The sequence below is a fragment of the Halichoerus grypus genome, chromosome 8 (genome assembly GCF_964656455.1).
Source record: "Halichoerus grypus chromosome 8, mHalGry1.hap1.1, whole genome shotgun sequence".
NCBI lineage: Eukaryota > Metazoa > Chordata > Mammalia > Carnivora > Phocidae > Halichoerus > Halichoerus grypus.
Window position 1 is genome coordinate 122,180,832 of NC_135719.1, and position 17,715 is coordinate 122,198,546.

Here is a 17,715-nt window from a genome sequence, read left to right on the forward strand (position 1 = left end):
TAGGAACATTTTCTCTTTGTATTTGAGAAATAATGAAAAACGTTAAAAAGTGAGCTTCACCCAAGAGTGAGTATTCCCATCACCCCGTACCATTGTATGGCCCTTCCAAGAAGCAGTTACTGCCAGTAATTTGATGCATATATTTTCTGATTTTCCTGAGTTCATAGACATTTCCATCTATATGTACAAATATTTTCCTTTGTGCTACATAAAACGATCTGTAACACAAGCTTTTTCCCCCCTATTTAGTATAACATGGATACTTTCTAAGTCAGCACATATAGAGGCACCCCATATTTTTAACGGCTCTGTAGTATCCTAGGATATAATTTTTAACTACAGTTTATTCAACCATTTCCCTGTTCATGGACATTCTGCTTGTTTCAAATACTTTGCCTCTAAAACAATAGTCATCCAACCATCTTAAGCCCAGTGAAAAGAAATATTTGAGCAAGATTCAGCATACTCTGTTTTGGCATGCCTAATAATTTCCAACTTTGTCCATTTTATTAAGAGTATAACTGTTACGTCTGTCTGCACTTTTATTTTCCATTCAAAAATTGTACCAACACTACTATACAAAGATAGGATTCCTTCCCTAAAGGAACGGTTTCCTAAAGGAGAGCGCATCATATGATGTCTAGCTATCTGCTGGTATAGGAAAGTGAGCTCAGTATTTAAAAGAAAGGTCAGGAGGGTTGGTGTATGATGTACAGAGGTATTGTAAGTTGTAAATGCTAGTTTAGGCCACGTTCTTTAGAAGCAGAGTCGGAATCCAGGATTCCTGTGCCAGAGATGACAGGGTGCCCTCAGGGGAATTTGTAAGGAAGGGAGGGAAGCAGGAAAGAACAGGGAAGGAGCTAAGCAAAACTGTGTTTCAACTGAATTCTAGCTTCCACTGGTTTAGAGTGAGTTCTAGAGTGTTAGTATCACCAGGAGTTACATGGTGTACCTTGAGCCCCCCACACCCAAGTGGGGAACAAACCTCCCCTGGCATTTCCTGCCCAGGCAGCTCCATCAACTGAAGGCAGTTCTGAGAGGAGGGAATAACTGTGAGCTGTTAAGAACCAGTGCTCAAAGCATTGGAGAGGGGAGTGCACCAGCTTGGTAAAAGAAATCTGGACAAGGTACAGGGGAGATGCTCCACAATCTGGCTAAAAGCTAGTTTTCTAATTTTTTTTTAGTATTTTCTAACTAGACCCTAAGTTCCATGAGAACAGTGCTTGTATCTGTCATGCTCACTACTCTTTCCCCAGTGTCTAGCACAGTGCTGCCTGGCAACGTAATAGAAACGCAATTCCCCAGAGAGACTTTAGGCTGTCATCACCTTTATGTTCTTCACTGACCTGTGCTTCTCCCCTGTAGGATGTCTTGCCTGGAGCTCTCTCCCTTTCCAGCATAGCGCCTATCTCCAGCCACTGACATTGTTTTCATTCTTTCAGATCCAGTTCAAAACCACCTGCATTGTGTAACTTTCCCTAATCACAGCAGCTAGACTTGACAGGTTTTTCAGTTAACATTTGTAATCATATACTTTTAAAAATCAGAATGATAAATTCTCTTTAAACATGTGTTCTAAGTCCTGGCTTAATCATTTACTAACTTTCTAAACCTAGGAAGCAGCTATGACTCTTTGAACTTCAGATTTGGTATTTGCAAAATGCCGGTATTATGTACTGAACCTGCTTGGCAAGGTTGTAAGAGTTCAGGGAAAAAACATGTTGCAGAACTTTTTTCATTATGAAGCATTATTCGCATATATAGTGAATACTTTTGTTATTCTCATATAGGCTAGTCCCTAGATGTGGAGGTGCATCACTGGGGAGCTTGCCTTCTTACACTCACCCATCTCCCCTCAGATATCACACACAGTCTGGTCACTTGGCTTGAGTAGAAATGAGTTACTTTACCTGGATGTAAAAATTTATCAACCTCCCAACTATGAATATCTACGATTGTATACTCTTCACTTCAGAAGTTCAGACTCGTGTTATGGTTATGTGGGTATACGTCCTGGATCCCTATTAATTTGCACTGTTTCTGAAGGGGGGATAGATTCCACATATTCCTTTTTCATCCATGCTCTCTGCCATAGAATCCCCCACATGAAAGGTATTAAATAACGGCTTGTGGAATGCAGGAGTGGTTGCTACATAGACCAAGAGATTTCTCAGGGAAGACTTGACTAGCTTCTTTAGGACTAGGACCCTTGATCTTATTATCTTAACTACATGAGATAAAATGCTATATTGGAATCATTCTAGAGATGTGGCTTTATGTTAAAAATGCCTTGTTAAAAAGAAACACTACTGGGCGCCTGGGTGGCTCAGATCGTTAAGTGTCTGCCTTCGGCTCAGGTCATGATCCCAGGGTCCTGGGATCGAGTCCCACATCCCAGGCTCCCTGCTCAAGTGCAGAGCCTGCTTCTCCCTCTGCCTCTGCCATTCCCTCTGCTTGTGCTCTCTGGCTCTATCTCTCTGTCAAATAAATAAATAAAATCTTAAAGAAAAAAAAAGAAATACTACTTAGGGAACTTTTATGTAGCTTAGCCTTCCTTAACTGATACCAGTGAGACGATCCTTGAAGAGAAAAAATTATGTATGAATGAAGACATGTAAAACCCCACTTGAATGAGAAAAAGAAAATATATAAAAATTGGAAAAATATTTGTTTATTTAAAACTTAGAAGATAGGGTTGGGTTGAAGAATTTACAAAAGTAGTATGGCAGGGGCGCCTGGCTGGCTCAGCCGTTAAGTGTCTGCCTTCGGCTCAGGTCATGATCCCAGGGTCCTTGGATTGAGCCCTGCATCGGGCTCCCTGCTCTGCGGGAAGCCTGCTTCTCCCCCTCCCTCTGCTTGTGTTTCCTCTCTCGCTGTGTCTCTCTCTGTCAAATAAGTAAAATCTTAAAAAAAAAAAACAGTATGGCAATAATGAGCTAATTCCTAACCTGGTTAAATTTAAGACTATCTCCAACAATAATAATATGTGCGGATATAAAATACTCATATTAAACCAGTTTTTCAGAATTTTCATTTAGTAACTGATTAGTAACTGAAGAAGCGTTTATCATTCCACTGGAAGTCCTTCTCTTCCTGTAAAGTTTATATTTTTTTATTTCTCTATTTAGGATCATTTCACTTCTCCAGATGAGTATGATGACCCTACTGTGCTCTATGAAGCCATTGTGTCTCATGAAAAGAACCTCGTAATAGCCCATGAAGGGGACCCTGCGTGGCGGAGTGCAGTCCTTGCCAACTCTCCCTCCCTTCTTGCTCTGCGGCATGTCATGGATGATGGCACCAATGAATATAAGATCATCATGCTGAATAGACGCTACCTGAGCTTCAGGGTCATTAAGGTAAGTTTCTGAAGCATTTATTTGTGTCTGGGGAAAAAAAATGGAAGTTACATAACCTTATCCCAACTTTAAAAAGTGAAACTCTTTTTATAGAAAAAAAAATGACCATACTACATTAGCATTGATTGTTTATGAGCACTTAATTTGATTTATTTTGTAATTTTTTCTATCCTCTGAAATTTTCTCATGTGCCATAAAGTCTTAAAATTTTTGCTTATTTCTGTTTTGGCAGTCTTTTATCTATTATATATGCTCTCTGGGCAGCATCTCTTCTTAAAAGATCAGCACTATATTGCTAATTTGATTTCCAGGTTGCAAAATAATACTACAGCTTGTACTTTGTGTTGTTTTTTTTGTTTGTCTTTTTTTTTAATTAGTTTCAGAGGTAGAATTTAGTGATTCATCAGTTGTATATAACACCCAGTGCTCATTACATCCAGTGCCCTCCTTAATCCTTCACCCAGTTATCCCTTCCCCCCACCCACCTCCCCTTGTTTGTTGCTTTTTTAAACATCTCACGGCTTTAGGAGACATAATTTCTGAAATTTTATTTTAATAGTTAATAATGATTCGCTTTTTATCTACTTCATTTAATCAACCTGCAAAGTCACAAACATCCTTTTAACTCTGAATATTTGTTACTGCTCCTTTCTGTCAAATATATCTGTTATCTCAGTTACAAAATTCAGTGCATTATTAATTTGGAAAACTTGATATTTTTACCAGACAGACCAGGGAAAAGAGTTCTACGTGTACTTATTATTTAACAGCCCACTGGTGACAATGGAAAATTGATGAACTCCTGTTCAAATGTGACCTACTTGTATTTGTTTCCTGCTTTTCACAGTTGGTTCTCATATGTCTTTTGTATCCCTCCCATTTATACTCTTCTGTTTATATGAATTTCATTCTTGGCCCCTTCACCTAATTCCCATGTGTTCTGGTTTTCAGGTTAATAAGGAATGCGTCCGAGGTCTTTGGGCAGGACAACAGCAAGAGCTTGTTTTTCTACGTAACCGTAACCCAGAGAGAGGTAGCATCCAAAATGCAAAACAAGCTCTGAGAAACATGATAAACTCATCTTGTGATCAGCCTATTGGCTACCCAATCTTTGTCTCACCCCTGACAACTTCTTACTCTGACAGCCATGAACAGCTTAAAGAAATCCTTGGGGGACCTATCAGTTTGGGAAATATCAGAAACTTCATAGTGTCAACCTGGCACAGGTGAGCTATGTGGTTGCATATTTCAGTGATGGTGTGTTCTCTCTTCATCGAGGCAGTTTGCATGAGTATCACCTGGAAAGCTTATAGAAAAAATACAGATGCCATGACACAATATAAACCTATTCTGTCAGGAACTTTAGAAAGTAGTCTGAGCATTTTTATCTTCAGACTCTTATTAGATAAATCTCATGTACAACACTGGTTAAGAACCACTGATGCAGCATTTCGTAGAATCTTGAATAGTTCTCTTTTCTTTAACTTTTTTGACTCTGTATTGCAGCATAGCGCCACTATTAGGATGTGTGGGCCAACACACAGCAAATTAGAGAAAAACCTAGGACACTTGAGCAAGTTGCTCACCTTCTGTGTTATTCCATTCTAGCAGTAGGGGGAGCACGCCGTACTTGGCGAAACTCTTTCGTGCTACTACTGCCATTTTAACAATCCAGTCATCACTCCGATCTCAGATCTCTCGTACCTTCAAGTGTGCCCATGAATTTTTTCTCTGCCTTTTGTCTGGTAAATTATGGTGTTCAGTATAGGAACATCATAGTTTGGTGGATATTGAAGAAAAATCATAGAGTATCTTTTCAATTTCTTACAAGCTTTTGTTTAGATCCTTAAATAACAGAACTTAAGAAAAACAGAATGTGGGATTAGGGTGGCAAACTCTCAAACAGGCATACTCAAAAAAAAAAAAAAAAGTCTCACCATTTTAACATCAGTCCCTATCCAAACAGAAAGAAGAACGTAAACCACAGTGGTGTTCAAAGAAATTTCTTTTCAAAAATTATCCGTTGTGCTGGAATTGGATTAAAGAGGTTGAGTTCTCTTCCCTCAAGAGAAATGGTATAGAGATTAAGGTGCCCAGCTGTCCTGGTTTGCGCAGGACTGAGAAGTGTCCTGGGAAGCAGGACTTTCAGTGCCAAACTGAGACAGTTGTGGGCAACCCAGGATAGTTGGTCACCCTAGATTTAAAAAAGAAAAAAAAAACGAAAAATGATTGTAGCAGCTCTCTTCCAAGTGTGCTACAGCAGAAATTAGGTTTTCAGGAGTTGCACACTTCAGAGGCACTGAAAAGACACTGGCAAGAATCCTATTGCTATCTTGTTGGTACAGTTTTGTTATGTGTAGTTTATTATGGCTAAGGAAAGATGAAAAGATTGGGAAAGATGATAAAAAGTGAAGGTAGATTGGGAAGAATTGAAGCAGTGAGAGTAAGGGGGAATAGTCCTTAGGCCATTCTTTGAAAACATAGCTGCCTTTTTTTGTTTCTAATATTGACTGCACCATGAAGACTTTCAAAGATGAACATTTATAGCATTAACCATTCAGAATAGCTAGAAATAGAGTAAGACACCTGTCTTGAAGTGATCGGGGGGGTAATGCTGCTTACTCTGGTGTTTGTTCCTAGGTTAAGGAAAGGGTGTGGGGCTGGCTGTAACAGCGGTGGCAATATTGAAGATGCAGACACCGGAGGTGGGATGTCCTGCACCAGCAACAATGCCACGAGTGCCAGTGACCCCCATAGCAGCGTATCCCAGGGAAGCACTGGAAATCCAGCGCCAGGGTCGGGAGCAGGACTCCATCCACTGGTCACATCTTATCCTCCAGCACTAGGTAATGTGAAAACAAAGTATGTATTGAACTTAGCCTCTTAGTATGTGTGTATAAAGAGAATTATCTGCTGGGCGCCCAGGTGGCTCAGTTAAGCGTCAGACTCTTGATTTCGGCTCATGTCATGATCTCAGGGTGGTGGGATTGAGCCCTGAGACGGGCTCCGCACTGGACGTGGAGCCTGCTTGGGATTCTCTTTCTCCCTCTCCCTCTAACCCTCCCCACCCCCACCCCCCAACTCCCCTGCCCCTCTACCCTCCCACTCACACGTGTGTGCTCGCTTTCTCTCTCTGTGTCTCTCGTCTCTCTCTCTCTCTCAAAAAGAAAAAAGAGAGAATTCTGTATACCTACTTGGAATATGTAAAAAGAATATTTTGTTTGATTCCTGGTTGGACATTATCCTATTTATATTAAATATGTGTATTACTTGGAATATCATTTCTTTGAAAGTATCATTTTTTTTTTTTTTTTAAAGATTTTTATTTATCTGACACAGAGAGAGACAGCGAGAGAGGGAACACAAGCATGGGGAGTGGGAGAGGGAGAAGCAGGCTTCCCGCGGAGCAGGGAGCCCGATGCGGGGCTCGATCCCAGGACCCTGGGATCATGACCTGAGCTGAAGGCAGACGCTTAACGCCTGAGCCACCCAGGCGCCCCTCGAAAGTATCATTTTTAAAGGCTAATAATATTTAGTATAATTTATTTAACTTCTCTTTCATTGGACAATGATTTGGTTTCTCCTGAATGTTATACTAAACTTTGTAATCACTATTTTCTTGGGCTAGAGACTTTAAAAATGCCATCATTAAGTCAAAGTTTATGAGAATATTTAAGATTCATGACACATAATGCCAAAAATCTTTCTAGCAAGTTTTTGTTTGTTTTTGTTTTGTTTTGTTTGTTTTTTACCAATTGGTACTCTCCCCAGTCATACATCGGAATGCCCATCCTGTAACCTTTCACCAGTGTGGAGTATTACCAGTTCCCATCTCTGCTCCCTGCTTGCTGAGAGGGACGGGAGAAGGGTGATCTTTAATTCGTTGTTATAATTTACATTGCTCTGATGCCTAAGATTGGAAGGTTTTAAATCAGTTTATCACCTGTTCCTCTTTTTGAAGTACCTATTAAGTCTCTTGCCCATTTTTCTCTTTGGTTATCTTTTTCTTTTCTTTTTTTTAAATTTAATTTCAAGTTAGTTAACATACAGTGCAGCACTGGTTTCAGGAGCAGAATCCAGTGATTCATCACCCACATACAACACCCAGTGGTCATCCCAACAAATGCCCTCCTTAATGCCCATCATCCATTTACCCCATCCCCCACCTACCTCCACTCCAGCAACCCTCAGTTTGTTCTCTATAGTTAAGAGTCTCTTACGGTTTGCTTCCCTCTCTGTTTTTATCTTGTTTTTCTTTCCCTTCCCCTTTGTTCCTCTGTTTAGTTTCTTAAATTCCACATATGAGTGAAATCATAGGATGTTTGTCTTTCACTGACTGACTTATTTTGCTTAGCATAATACCCTCTAGTTCCATGATTATCTTTTTCTTATTTGTATATTTTGTGTTTGAGTTTTTTCTCAGCTTTCTGTACTACAAATATCTTTTGCCATTCTATCCCTTGTCTTTCCATTCTCTTCCTAAAAGAAGGGTGGCTCATCTTCTTTTGACAAAAGTTCTTTATTTTAGTGTAGAGCAATTTACTGATCTTTTCTTTTATGATTAGTACTTTTTATATCCTACTTAAGAAAATTTTTCCTATCCCAAGGCATGAGGGTTTGGTTTTTCTGTTTTTGTTTTTCACCAGTTTTCTTTTTACACAACATCTGTCATCCACCTGGTATGCAGTAGGAATCATATTTAATCTGTTTTCATATGGCTGGTTGGTTGATTCAGTACTGTCTTTTCCCCTACTGCTTCACATGAATGAGATGAAGTCTTAAGACATTTATTGTTAAGTTAAAAAAAAAATCCAATAGCATTGGAATTAAGACTCAAAATAGATGTATTACCAACATTTTGTATGTTCTTTTGTAACTTCTGAGTGAAAAGCTAGAACTTTCATTGTGCTTTTTTATTTTTTTTTTTTATTTTTTTTTTTTTTTAAGATTTTATTTATTTATTTGAGACAGAGAGAATGAGAGAGAGAGAGCACATGAGAGGGGAGAGGGTCAGAGGGAGAAGCAGGCTCCTTGCTGAGCAGGGAGCCCGATGCGGGACTCGATCCAGGGACTCCAGGATCATGACCTGAGCCGAAGGCAGTCGCTTAACCAACTGAGCCACCCAGGCGCCCTCATTGTGCTTTTTTAAATGCTCTTATTTTGATCAGCTCTTTATTTTCAGATAGAAAGTACATGCAGCAATTTTTTCAATATAGTTAATTATTTCCTAATCTTCACATTACTATTATAATAAGTCAGGAAAAAAGATGAACCTGAGGAATCATATCAAACCAACACAGAAGGACCTGCTATTCAGTATCACTGATAATTCATATTTAGTAGTAATCCCTTAATGGATATGAAAATGACAGTGTGGTATCACCATCTCTCTATAGACTGTGTAGTTTGTCATTGGAATGGATTGAAAGGATATTAATTCTATACTTTTGAGAAGTAGTAGTTACAGATCTTACCACATAGTAGATCCTTAATAAATATTTCTTGTGGTCTCATTTCATGAGATATTTCATTTCTGAAATATTAAAGAGGCATTCTTATTATTCTGAAATATTTCTGTGGAAGGTATTTTAGGATTCATCTCAATGTTAAATCCTGATACTTGCTGAAATTATATGTGTTGCTTTTGTCCCAGAATTTTAATTTTAAAAAGCATTAGCAAATTAAAATTATTATCAAAACCACACAAGAAAACAGATCTCAGATATTTATTTCTTTTTGACAACATTAAAAGTTTTAGGTATAGGGGTGCCTGGATGGCACAGTCAGTTAAGCGTCCAACTCTTGGTTTTGGCTCAAGTCATGGTCTTAGGGTCGGGAGATCAAGCCCCGCATCGGGCTCCACGTACAGCAGGGAGTCTGTTGGAGATTCTGTCCCTCCCTCTGCCTCTGTCCCTCTTCCAACGTGTGCATGTGCACGCTTGCATGCTCTCTTGCACTCTCTCTCTCAAATAAAATCTTTTTTAAAAAAGTTGTAGGTATAAATATAAACTTTTTTAAAAAAAGTTTTAGGTATAATTTAAATTCAGTGAATTGACCAAGTAATTACTTAAGGGAAAAGCTCTTAAAAACTACAAAGAAAAAAAAAAAACCTGTGTTTGAATCATTGCACTTAGAATGCTGTTGTTGTTTATCCTTCGCTAGGCACTAGCCACAGCTCCCACTCCGTACAGTCAAGCCTGGTCAGACAGTCCCCTGCTCGCGCCTCAGTGGCCAGCCAGTCTTCTTACTGCTACAGCAGCCGGCACTCGTCCCTCCGGATGTCCACCACGGGATTTGTGCCTTGTCGGCGCTCTTCCACGAGTCAGATATCGCTTCGAAACTTACCGTCCTCCATCCAGTCCCGCCTCTCTATGGTGAACCAGATGGAGCCCTCCGGTCAGAGCGGCATGGCCTGCGTGCAGCATGGCCTGCCTTCTTCCAGCAGCTCCAGCCAGAGCATCCCGGCCTGCAAACATCACACTCTTGTGGGCTTTCTTGGGACAGAGGGAGGTCAGAGCAGTGCCACTGATGCCCAGCCGGGCAACACCTTAAGTCCTGCCAATAATTCACAGGCCAAAAGGGGGGACGTGATTTACCGAGTCCAAGTGAGTAAGCACATGGGTCTTGTGCTGTTTGTGTCACTCATTTGTTTTTACTTCTCATTTGTCGAGTGAAGGATTCTGATGAGAACACACCTTCCTGTTACTTAGTCTGAAGACTAGCATATGTTTGAATGTTGCCAGCTGCTGGTGTGTGGCTGTTGCAGTAAGGTCAGCCAGGGGGCTAAAGGAATTCAGGAGGTGGCCCTCTAGATTGTTTTTTGTTCAGTTATAGGCAGTGGAGAACTTGAGACGCAGAGTCTGTGAGAGAAATTTTGTTTGAGATTATATAATTTGTCATCATCGAGAAAAAAATTGAATTGGAAATGACCCGTATTTATTTGCAATATAGATTGTCGATCCCAGTCAGATTCTGGATGGGATCAACCTGTCAAAAAGGAAAGAGCTGCAGTGGCCTGAGGAGGCTATTCGGTTAAAAGCTGGGAGAAACAGCTGGAAAGACTGGAGTCCTCAGGAGGGCATGGAAGGCCATGTAAGTTCTCTCACGAAGCTGACCCATGCTCTCACTTTTTTGTAGCCTGACTGACTTGTTTGCATGTGTTTGGATAATTTATGCGTATGTTTTTTTAAATGTACCTTTTGCTAAATTACCAAACAGAATTACTACCTCTAATTTTGAGTGAATTTTGTGAATGTTTTCAAGGTCTCTCACTAACTTACTGTATTCTGAATCATCAGGTGATTCACCGATGGGTGCCTTGCAGCAGAGATCCAGGTACTAGATCCCACATCGACAAGACAGTACTTCTGGTCCAGATTGATGATAAATATGTGACTGTCATTGAAACGGGGGTACTAGAACTTGGGGCCGAAGTGTGAGCCAGTGTTTTATAACTACGTTTCTTTGCCCTCTCCGTTCCAAGATGTTGGAAAAGGAGAGGAGTGCGTGGAAGATGCCTGCGGGTATTCCTTTGCTCCTGTACGGGAGAGACTTGGGACGGAGAGCAGGCTTGGTTAAGCGCCTCTCCTTCGCCCTTCACCCTGACTCCTGTCACTGTCTCCATCCCCAAATAAAGCTGAAATATTTTTTTAAGTTAGCTGCCGAGAAAACATTTTGCATGAAGGATAAAGTTCTGTTAAAAATACAATCTTAAAAAAAGCTTTTTCCTATGTATTGCCTATGCTTTACATCAACAAGCTCTTCATTTCTAAACTACGATCTCATATTTTTCTAATTTCTTTGCCAAAAATAATTGCCATGTTTTGTCACAGAACATGAAATCCATTTACCTTGATTTTTAAGAACAGACCAGTATAGAAACCTTCAGTTAGACATTTCGCAGTGTGAACGTTTAATGTACAGTGAAAGAGACTATGAACAGACATAGATTTATCTTATTCCTTGAGCGCTAAAAACTTTAATGAGAAAACTGCACTAATTTTTTACAACAATGCACTAAAGTCTGAGATTTCTCAGAACATTTATTTATATATAAAAATAAAATACCATTATTTAAATTGCCTTTGGGATTAACCCCTTCCCTTTCCTTAAACATACATAGCAGAAACCGTGCTGCTCATTTTCTGTTAGGGTGTGTACTTCATGCCAGTACATTGGGTGTTTTCTTTAAAATGAACGCTAAATCGCAAGACACACTGAGCTTCACCTTTGGCATTTCCCGGAGATAACAGTCAGCACATCGGTCCTGTGAACACTACTGCCAGCTCCTGTGTCCACATGTCAGATGAGCCCAGCACCAGGTGCCCCAGGCCCTCTGCTTCTCTCCACTTGGGGCAAGCTCTGCTGGGGTCAGTGCTGGGAAGAAAAGATTTTTGTCTTTCAAAGACAAAGATGAACATCCGGGAATTTAAAGAAAGAATTCATTGCTTTTCTTGTAAGAGTTATTAGCTCTTGAAGTTATTCACATGCAGTTCAGTTAGTCAAGCAGAATTTTTTCGAACGAAATTATCCCAATGGTGCAGTTCTTACTGATATATCCCTCTCTAAATAACCTCGCCTTTTATTTTGCTCCTCTCTTCTTTTTCTATTACTTGAATTTTATTTCCTGTAATTTATAGTGTGTAGGTGTAATTTGAAATATTTATAACTGTGAAATTGACTTAATATGTTGTCTCATAAATTTTATTGGTTTTTTTTTAAAAAAATATGCGTGTATTCAGGGAAATATATAATTCAGATTTACAATTGGGCTAGGTGGAAACTGCAGTGTAGATTTAATTTTCAACTTTTGGCATTTTTTAGAGCCTTCAGAAAACTTTCCCCCTTTGTGTGAAACTCCAAAGACGACTGTGTATCTCCTCTGAGCATTTAGGAGCAGCCATCTTTCTACCCCGCTGTAAATGGGAAGTAAAAAGAAGCAGGTGAAATCGATTTTAATCTTGTAATTTAGTGAATCCAATGCACCCAAAGTGTTAACTCATTCAGCACGTGGCACTAGTCATATTTCCAGTACTCGCTGGCCACATGTGCCTGGTGGCTCCTGTATTGGACGGCACAGGCTTAAAGTGTCTTCTGATGAGGTGACAGGAGAGAGGAGCTGTCTCCCTCCTCGCTCCCTACCGTTGCTCCTCCAGAGTAGCAGAACACTTCAGCAGAAGGAAGGAAAACTAAGTAGCTAATATACGCCACCCGACTACATTTTCATCTATTTGGCCCTTTTCTAATTTAAAATTTTTGTGGTAATTTAGGACCTAGTGTGCCTCGTGCTGATGTTTCCATACTTCACACTTTGCAAAATTTACTGTTTAAAAACATTTGTCGAGGGATTTCCTGAACCTTTACACAAAGGGTACCCTTGCTAAATTGACCAATTAAAATGTATTTTCCTGATATTGTCGTGACATTCTGTATTCTGTATTTGCCTCATTTTGGCAAATTCACAGTATGTCATTAAGGTTCAGGCTTTTATTTTTCTCTTCTGAAACTGAATATATGATCTGTCTGTCTAACCATCTATATTTATTTAAGATATTCTCAAAGGAGTTATGATTCCTGCTGCTTGTTCTCTTTCTGAAATGAAGATGATCTTTTCATGGTCATTACCTAGATGGGAAGATAAATGGAGCCCTTTCAATCTTAAATGGAAGATAATTCATTTTTTACATGGGGGTAAAAAAAACCTGGGCTTCAGATGATCCAGTCTGAAGGGCTAGAATTATTTTTATTCCTAACTTCCCACCCCCAATTGTTAAACACATTACCATAGTCTAAAAACACAAGACTAGATTTTATACAGAACATATATATTGGGTCTTGATTTGGGGTAGCAACTATGGACATTCATCTCAAAACAAGTTGAATTTTATTATCAGATAGCCCTTTAGTGAATTTATGAATTAGGGACCCCTAGCAGGAGCCCTGTTCTTTTTTTTTTTAAGATTTATTTATTTATTTATTTATTCATTTGACAGAGAGAGACACAGTGAGAGAAGGAACACAAGCAGGGGGAGGGGGAGAGGGAGAAGCAGGCTTCCCGCTGAGCAGGGAGCCCGATGTGGGGCTCGATCCCAGGACCCTGGGATCATGACCTGAGCCGAAGGCAGACGCTTAACAACTGAGCCACCCAGGTGCCCCAGGAGCCCTGTTCTTATTTTTTTAAGTCTAAAACTGATAGTCTTTTGAAAATCAAAATACTTTTCTAATAATTATGTCAGAGGAAGCAGTGATAATTCAAAGAAAGATTCATGTCTTAACAATAATTGGACCTGAATTATTACATACAAATATACATGCTTCCATTAAGTAAGTTGATCGTACTGTCTTAGTCTACCTTTCCCACCCCACCTTGGAGAATAGTGAGCTGTTTGTTTAGAGTCCCTGATTAACTTTCTTCGTTAGTGTATAGGATTCCAGCATACATACACTAGCGTCTTTAGTTCACAATTGCCAAAACTTTCAGAATTCCATAATTTGAAAATAAGAATATGGAATTAAAATACTAGCTTTTTATGCATTTCCCTTAAACAGAGTTTCATTGATATCTTTCTGGCCTTTTTCTTGTTTGATTTTGTTTTTTCCTTCTTTTGAGAGAGAGTCCTGGAGTGAATTATAAATTGTTAGCTTTTTTTTCTTATTTCCTCTCATTCAGTGGCAAAAATCACTTTATAACTCGAAGTTAAGCTTTTGGTTACTCTTCCAGCTTATAACTTGGTGTGAGCCCTCTTTTTACACCGTTTTCAATACTTGATAAAACTTTAAATGTTCACATTTTTCTAAAGAATTCTAAATTTTCCAAGGGTCTAGATTAATATTAGCTGTTGATATTTAAGGGGCTTGGAAGAGTAGGTGGTGAGGTTGTATATTTTTAAGGTAAGAGGAGATTAATTACCTTTCAGGAAATTAATGAACAAACTTCATCAGTCTTCTGCTTTCTCTGAGTTTCTGTTATTGGAAGATGAGCTTCCATTAGATTTGAAGTGGTTTTAAAAATATTTCAAGTGTATCTGAGATACTTTTACTAATCCTTGAAACAGAAGTAGTCAGTGTTTTATCCTGAGTGAGGTGTGGAAAATTACTCTGTGTACCAGATGTCAGGCAATGAAAATATGTTTTTATGTGGAGACTAAGCTCATTAGGAAGATGTGTTTTTCTTCCTGGATTGCTTTGTTTTTCTGTATTCTATCAAAATATAAAAAAAACAGCCTCAGATCTAAGCAAGGGTAGCCTAGCCTTAATAAATTCCACTTTGCTTCCGAGTAGCATCCTTCTGCCTCTGCTTAGAAATTCTTCATTTGGTGGATTGCCGCATTGAGTCATCCATCCAGAACGAGGTCTTTTAAACTTATGCTTTGCCCAGAGTCTAAAATTATCTTCTTCTTTTAGTTAACTTTCAAAAATCTTTCCTCCTAAATATATGACTTAAGAAAAAGATACCTTAGTAATTTTGCTTAAGAAGTCTTGGAATTTATGTTCACTAGCTATTAAACTATAAACTGCTACCCAGATTAATTACTTTTTTGTTTATCTTCCTTATTCTTCCATTAATATAGACAGTCCTCCAGCCCTTTGTTTAAGCCCTCAGGATTCATTCTTACTCTTTTCTGTAGTGTAATATCACACAAAATTACTTTGCCTGGACACAGACCCAGTCCATTTTCTTTTGATATGATAAATTGTTCAGAGAAGGTATACAACATCAATTTTTGTTCCAGAGGCTTTTCCTTTAATTCTAAAATGAGTGGAAAAATAAAGTCAGTCAAGGCTAAAATGATACTTGGAACCTGTTAATGGCCTTGAACTTTTGGTTTCAGTCTTACATGGACATTGAGTTTTATTGATGTAGAGAAAGAGGAAAGTCAGATAGGACCATGTATTTGTGCAGCATAAGTTTTAATATTACATTGGATATCTGTAGGGGTTTTTAACTAAGTATTTAAAAACTAGCCTCTCTCTTCTTCATTTCTCTGTTGAAAAAATCTGGTTGGTATACACCTAGGCCTTCTCATTTTTAACTTGTGAAATGTTTTGGTAAGAATTGTGACTGGAAAGGAATTAATTATTATACAAATAGATCTGGTAGGTATGTGAGTGGAGCATTAATTTTGCTTGAAACAAGTATATTTTCTGCTTTGAGTCACCTCACCAGAGTCATCTGTCAAGAATTATGTATGATAAGAATTTCTCTTTATTGCCTATTAGCCACATATTCTTCCTGAAGTTCTATTTGCGAGCTAAACTTTAATATCTGCCATTTTATGGAAGCAACACAACATTCTTTGGGGGAACCAGAGTCGATTGTCATCGCAGGGTTACATGACAACTCTGTCATAAGACTTATACCTATTATATAGGGTCAGGCCTTTTTTCTTATGCCCTCAGCTCTGCACCTGACAATTTATGATTCAGTGGAGCCACGCTAGAAGGAACAACAGTCGTGTAAGATGGTGGGAAGGATGGCTGCCTGGGTGTTACTTGCACAGATGACGCGATGCCCTGGGATTCAAAACAGAGTAGCAGGTAGAAAATGAGATGGCTGCTCCGGATGACTCTTGGGTTTAGAGTGACTGTGGTTAAACAAGATTTTTTATATGTGAAGCTTGATTCTGCAACCAAAATAACGGAAATGTGGGGGAAATCATGTCTGCTTATGCTTTTTAAAGCTTATAGTTTAAGTAAAAATAAATTGTAAAAAACTGATTAACCCTATACAATGAGCTCTGCATGAGGAAATGGAAGGAAGAATACTAAAAGTGGTTCAGGAAGATCTGTGTGAGGAAGGAAAATGGGTTTCCCTTTTCTGATCATGGGCTCTGAAAGCATTCATTGCCTTTACCAGCATTCAGTATAAACCAGAGATAAGAATATATGTACTTGCGTGGGTCCGTGAGTGTGTGTGCGTCTGAGTGTTTGTTATTCTAAATAGCTTGTAAATATTGTAGTGTTTAAAATGGAAAATAAAAGCTGAGATTGTTTTTTTTTTTCTTTGCAAATATATTGCATCAAAAATACAGTATTGACAGTGGATAAAACAGGAAATAAATTTTTTTTCATTTTGCCTTCTGTCCATTTTTGTCAAATTAAAAATTCAAGTATACCATATTAAGCTCTGCATAGCATATTTTAAAACATGTACTTGGTTCTGAAATAATCATTTTAATCAGAAGCTTTGGGCTATAAACGTGATTCAGCTTATAACAAAGGTACATATTTCATATTAAAAGGATATCTTTTCATACTTGGTAGAAAGGTGGTAGTTTATGTCTTGAATTTATGTCATATTAATGATACAATATTAGATGGAACATGCAGGATAATAAAAGTGTACATGTGTTCACTATATTACACTAAGTTACAGTATAGAAAAAGAGTTGAACATTTGGATTATAGTCATCAAAATCAGGCAAACGCTAGCCTGAGGTGTGTACTAACCCACTGTTTACATGTATAATACTTAGAGAAAAGTGCAAGCTGACTTAACAGTAAGAATAGATCTGCTCTTGATCAGATCACTTGGGAAGCTTTTAGTGAGTCATTTGAACTATCAGTAACAACCCGACCCGCAGGCTGTGGATGACGTGCCATCTGTACCAGGGTCCCAGGCGGTTTGCTCTCTTCCCACCTGGGATCACAGTGGCACAGCTGGAAATGTAGTGGTATTTAGTCTTAATTTTTCTAGTGACAGGAAGCCTGCTGGTTAGAGGAAACACATCTCCAAAGAAAGAAGTTCTCTGCATCATCTTAGAGCCAGAGATTCAAAGGGGGGTTGACATGAAGTTTGAGTCCCATATAACCTCTCCATTGTTCTTGAAGTGCAGTTTACTTAGGATTTTTCCTCCTAAAGGATCCAGAAGTTTTGCTGACCGGTAGCCACTGGATCTCACGAGGTTAGATGCGTTTTCCTGTGGGGAAGGTGAAAAGGATCCTGTGAAGTAAGGACATGACCAAATAGTGGTTTCTTGGGTATTCAGTCTGCACTTACTATGCAGAATACTTGTTTTATCTCCCCCCCCCCCCATATGTGCTTATTAAAGGAAATGAAGTATAACTAAACTTCATACTTGGGAAAATGTAATTTGGTAAAAGGGGATCCCTAGATTGCTCTGTAACTTCTTAGGATACACAAAACAGCAAGTGGCTAGAGATGAATCCATCTTGTCTGGTAGCCTTTTCAGAAACCGTTCAGTTTCAGTGTGCAGTGAACTCTGCCGAAGGGAAAAGTCATCCTTTGGGCCTGGGCTCCCTTTTGCTCCCCAGAACTTTGTGTGAATACATAATAATTGGCCCTTATAAGAATACTCGAGGTCTCCAGTCTGATTCTAAAGCATATACTCTTGAC

General features: G+C 38.9%; 1 protein-coding gene across 3 annotated transcripts in view; it reads left to right on the forward strand.

Annotated features, from left to right (window-relative positions):
- The window catches only part of PCNX1 (pecanex 1), a 166,278-nt gene that overhangs the window by 145,980 nt on the left and 2,583 nt on the right, over positions 1 to 17,715 (forward strand). For 2 of the 3 annotated variants that reach the window (XM_036107276.2, XM_036107280.2), the window contains 6 exons: positions 3,129 to 3,359; positions 4,311 to 4,585; positions 6,000 to 6,205; positions 9,522 to 9,964; positions 10,311 to 10,451; positions 10,658 to 16,434. In XM_036107276.2, coding sequence (XP_035963169.1) covers positions 3,129 to 3,359; positions 4,311 to 4,585; positions 6,000 to 6,205; positions 9,522 to 9,964; positions 10,311 to 10,451; positions 10,658 to 10,798 — 1,437 coding nt within the window. In that variant the 3' untranslated portion in view covers positions 10,799 to 16,434. Of the gene's footprint in view, positions 1 to 3,128; positions 3,360 to 4,310; positions 4,586 to 5,999; positions 6,206 to 9,521; positions 9,965 to 10,310; positions 10,452 to 10,657; positions 16,435 to 17,715 lie in introns of those variants that run through there. The other variant, XM_036107274.2, reaches the window with a different exon arrangement.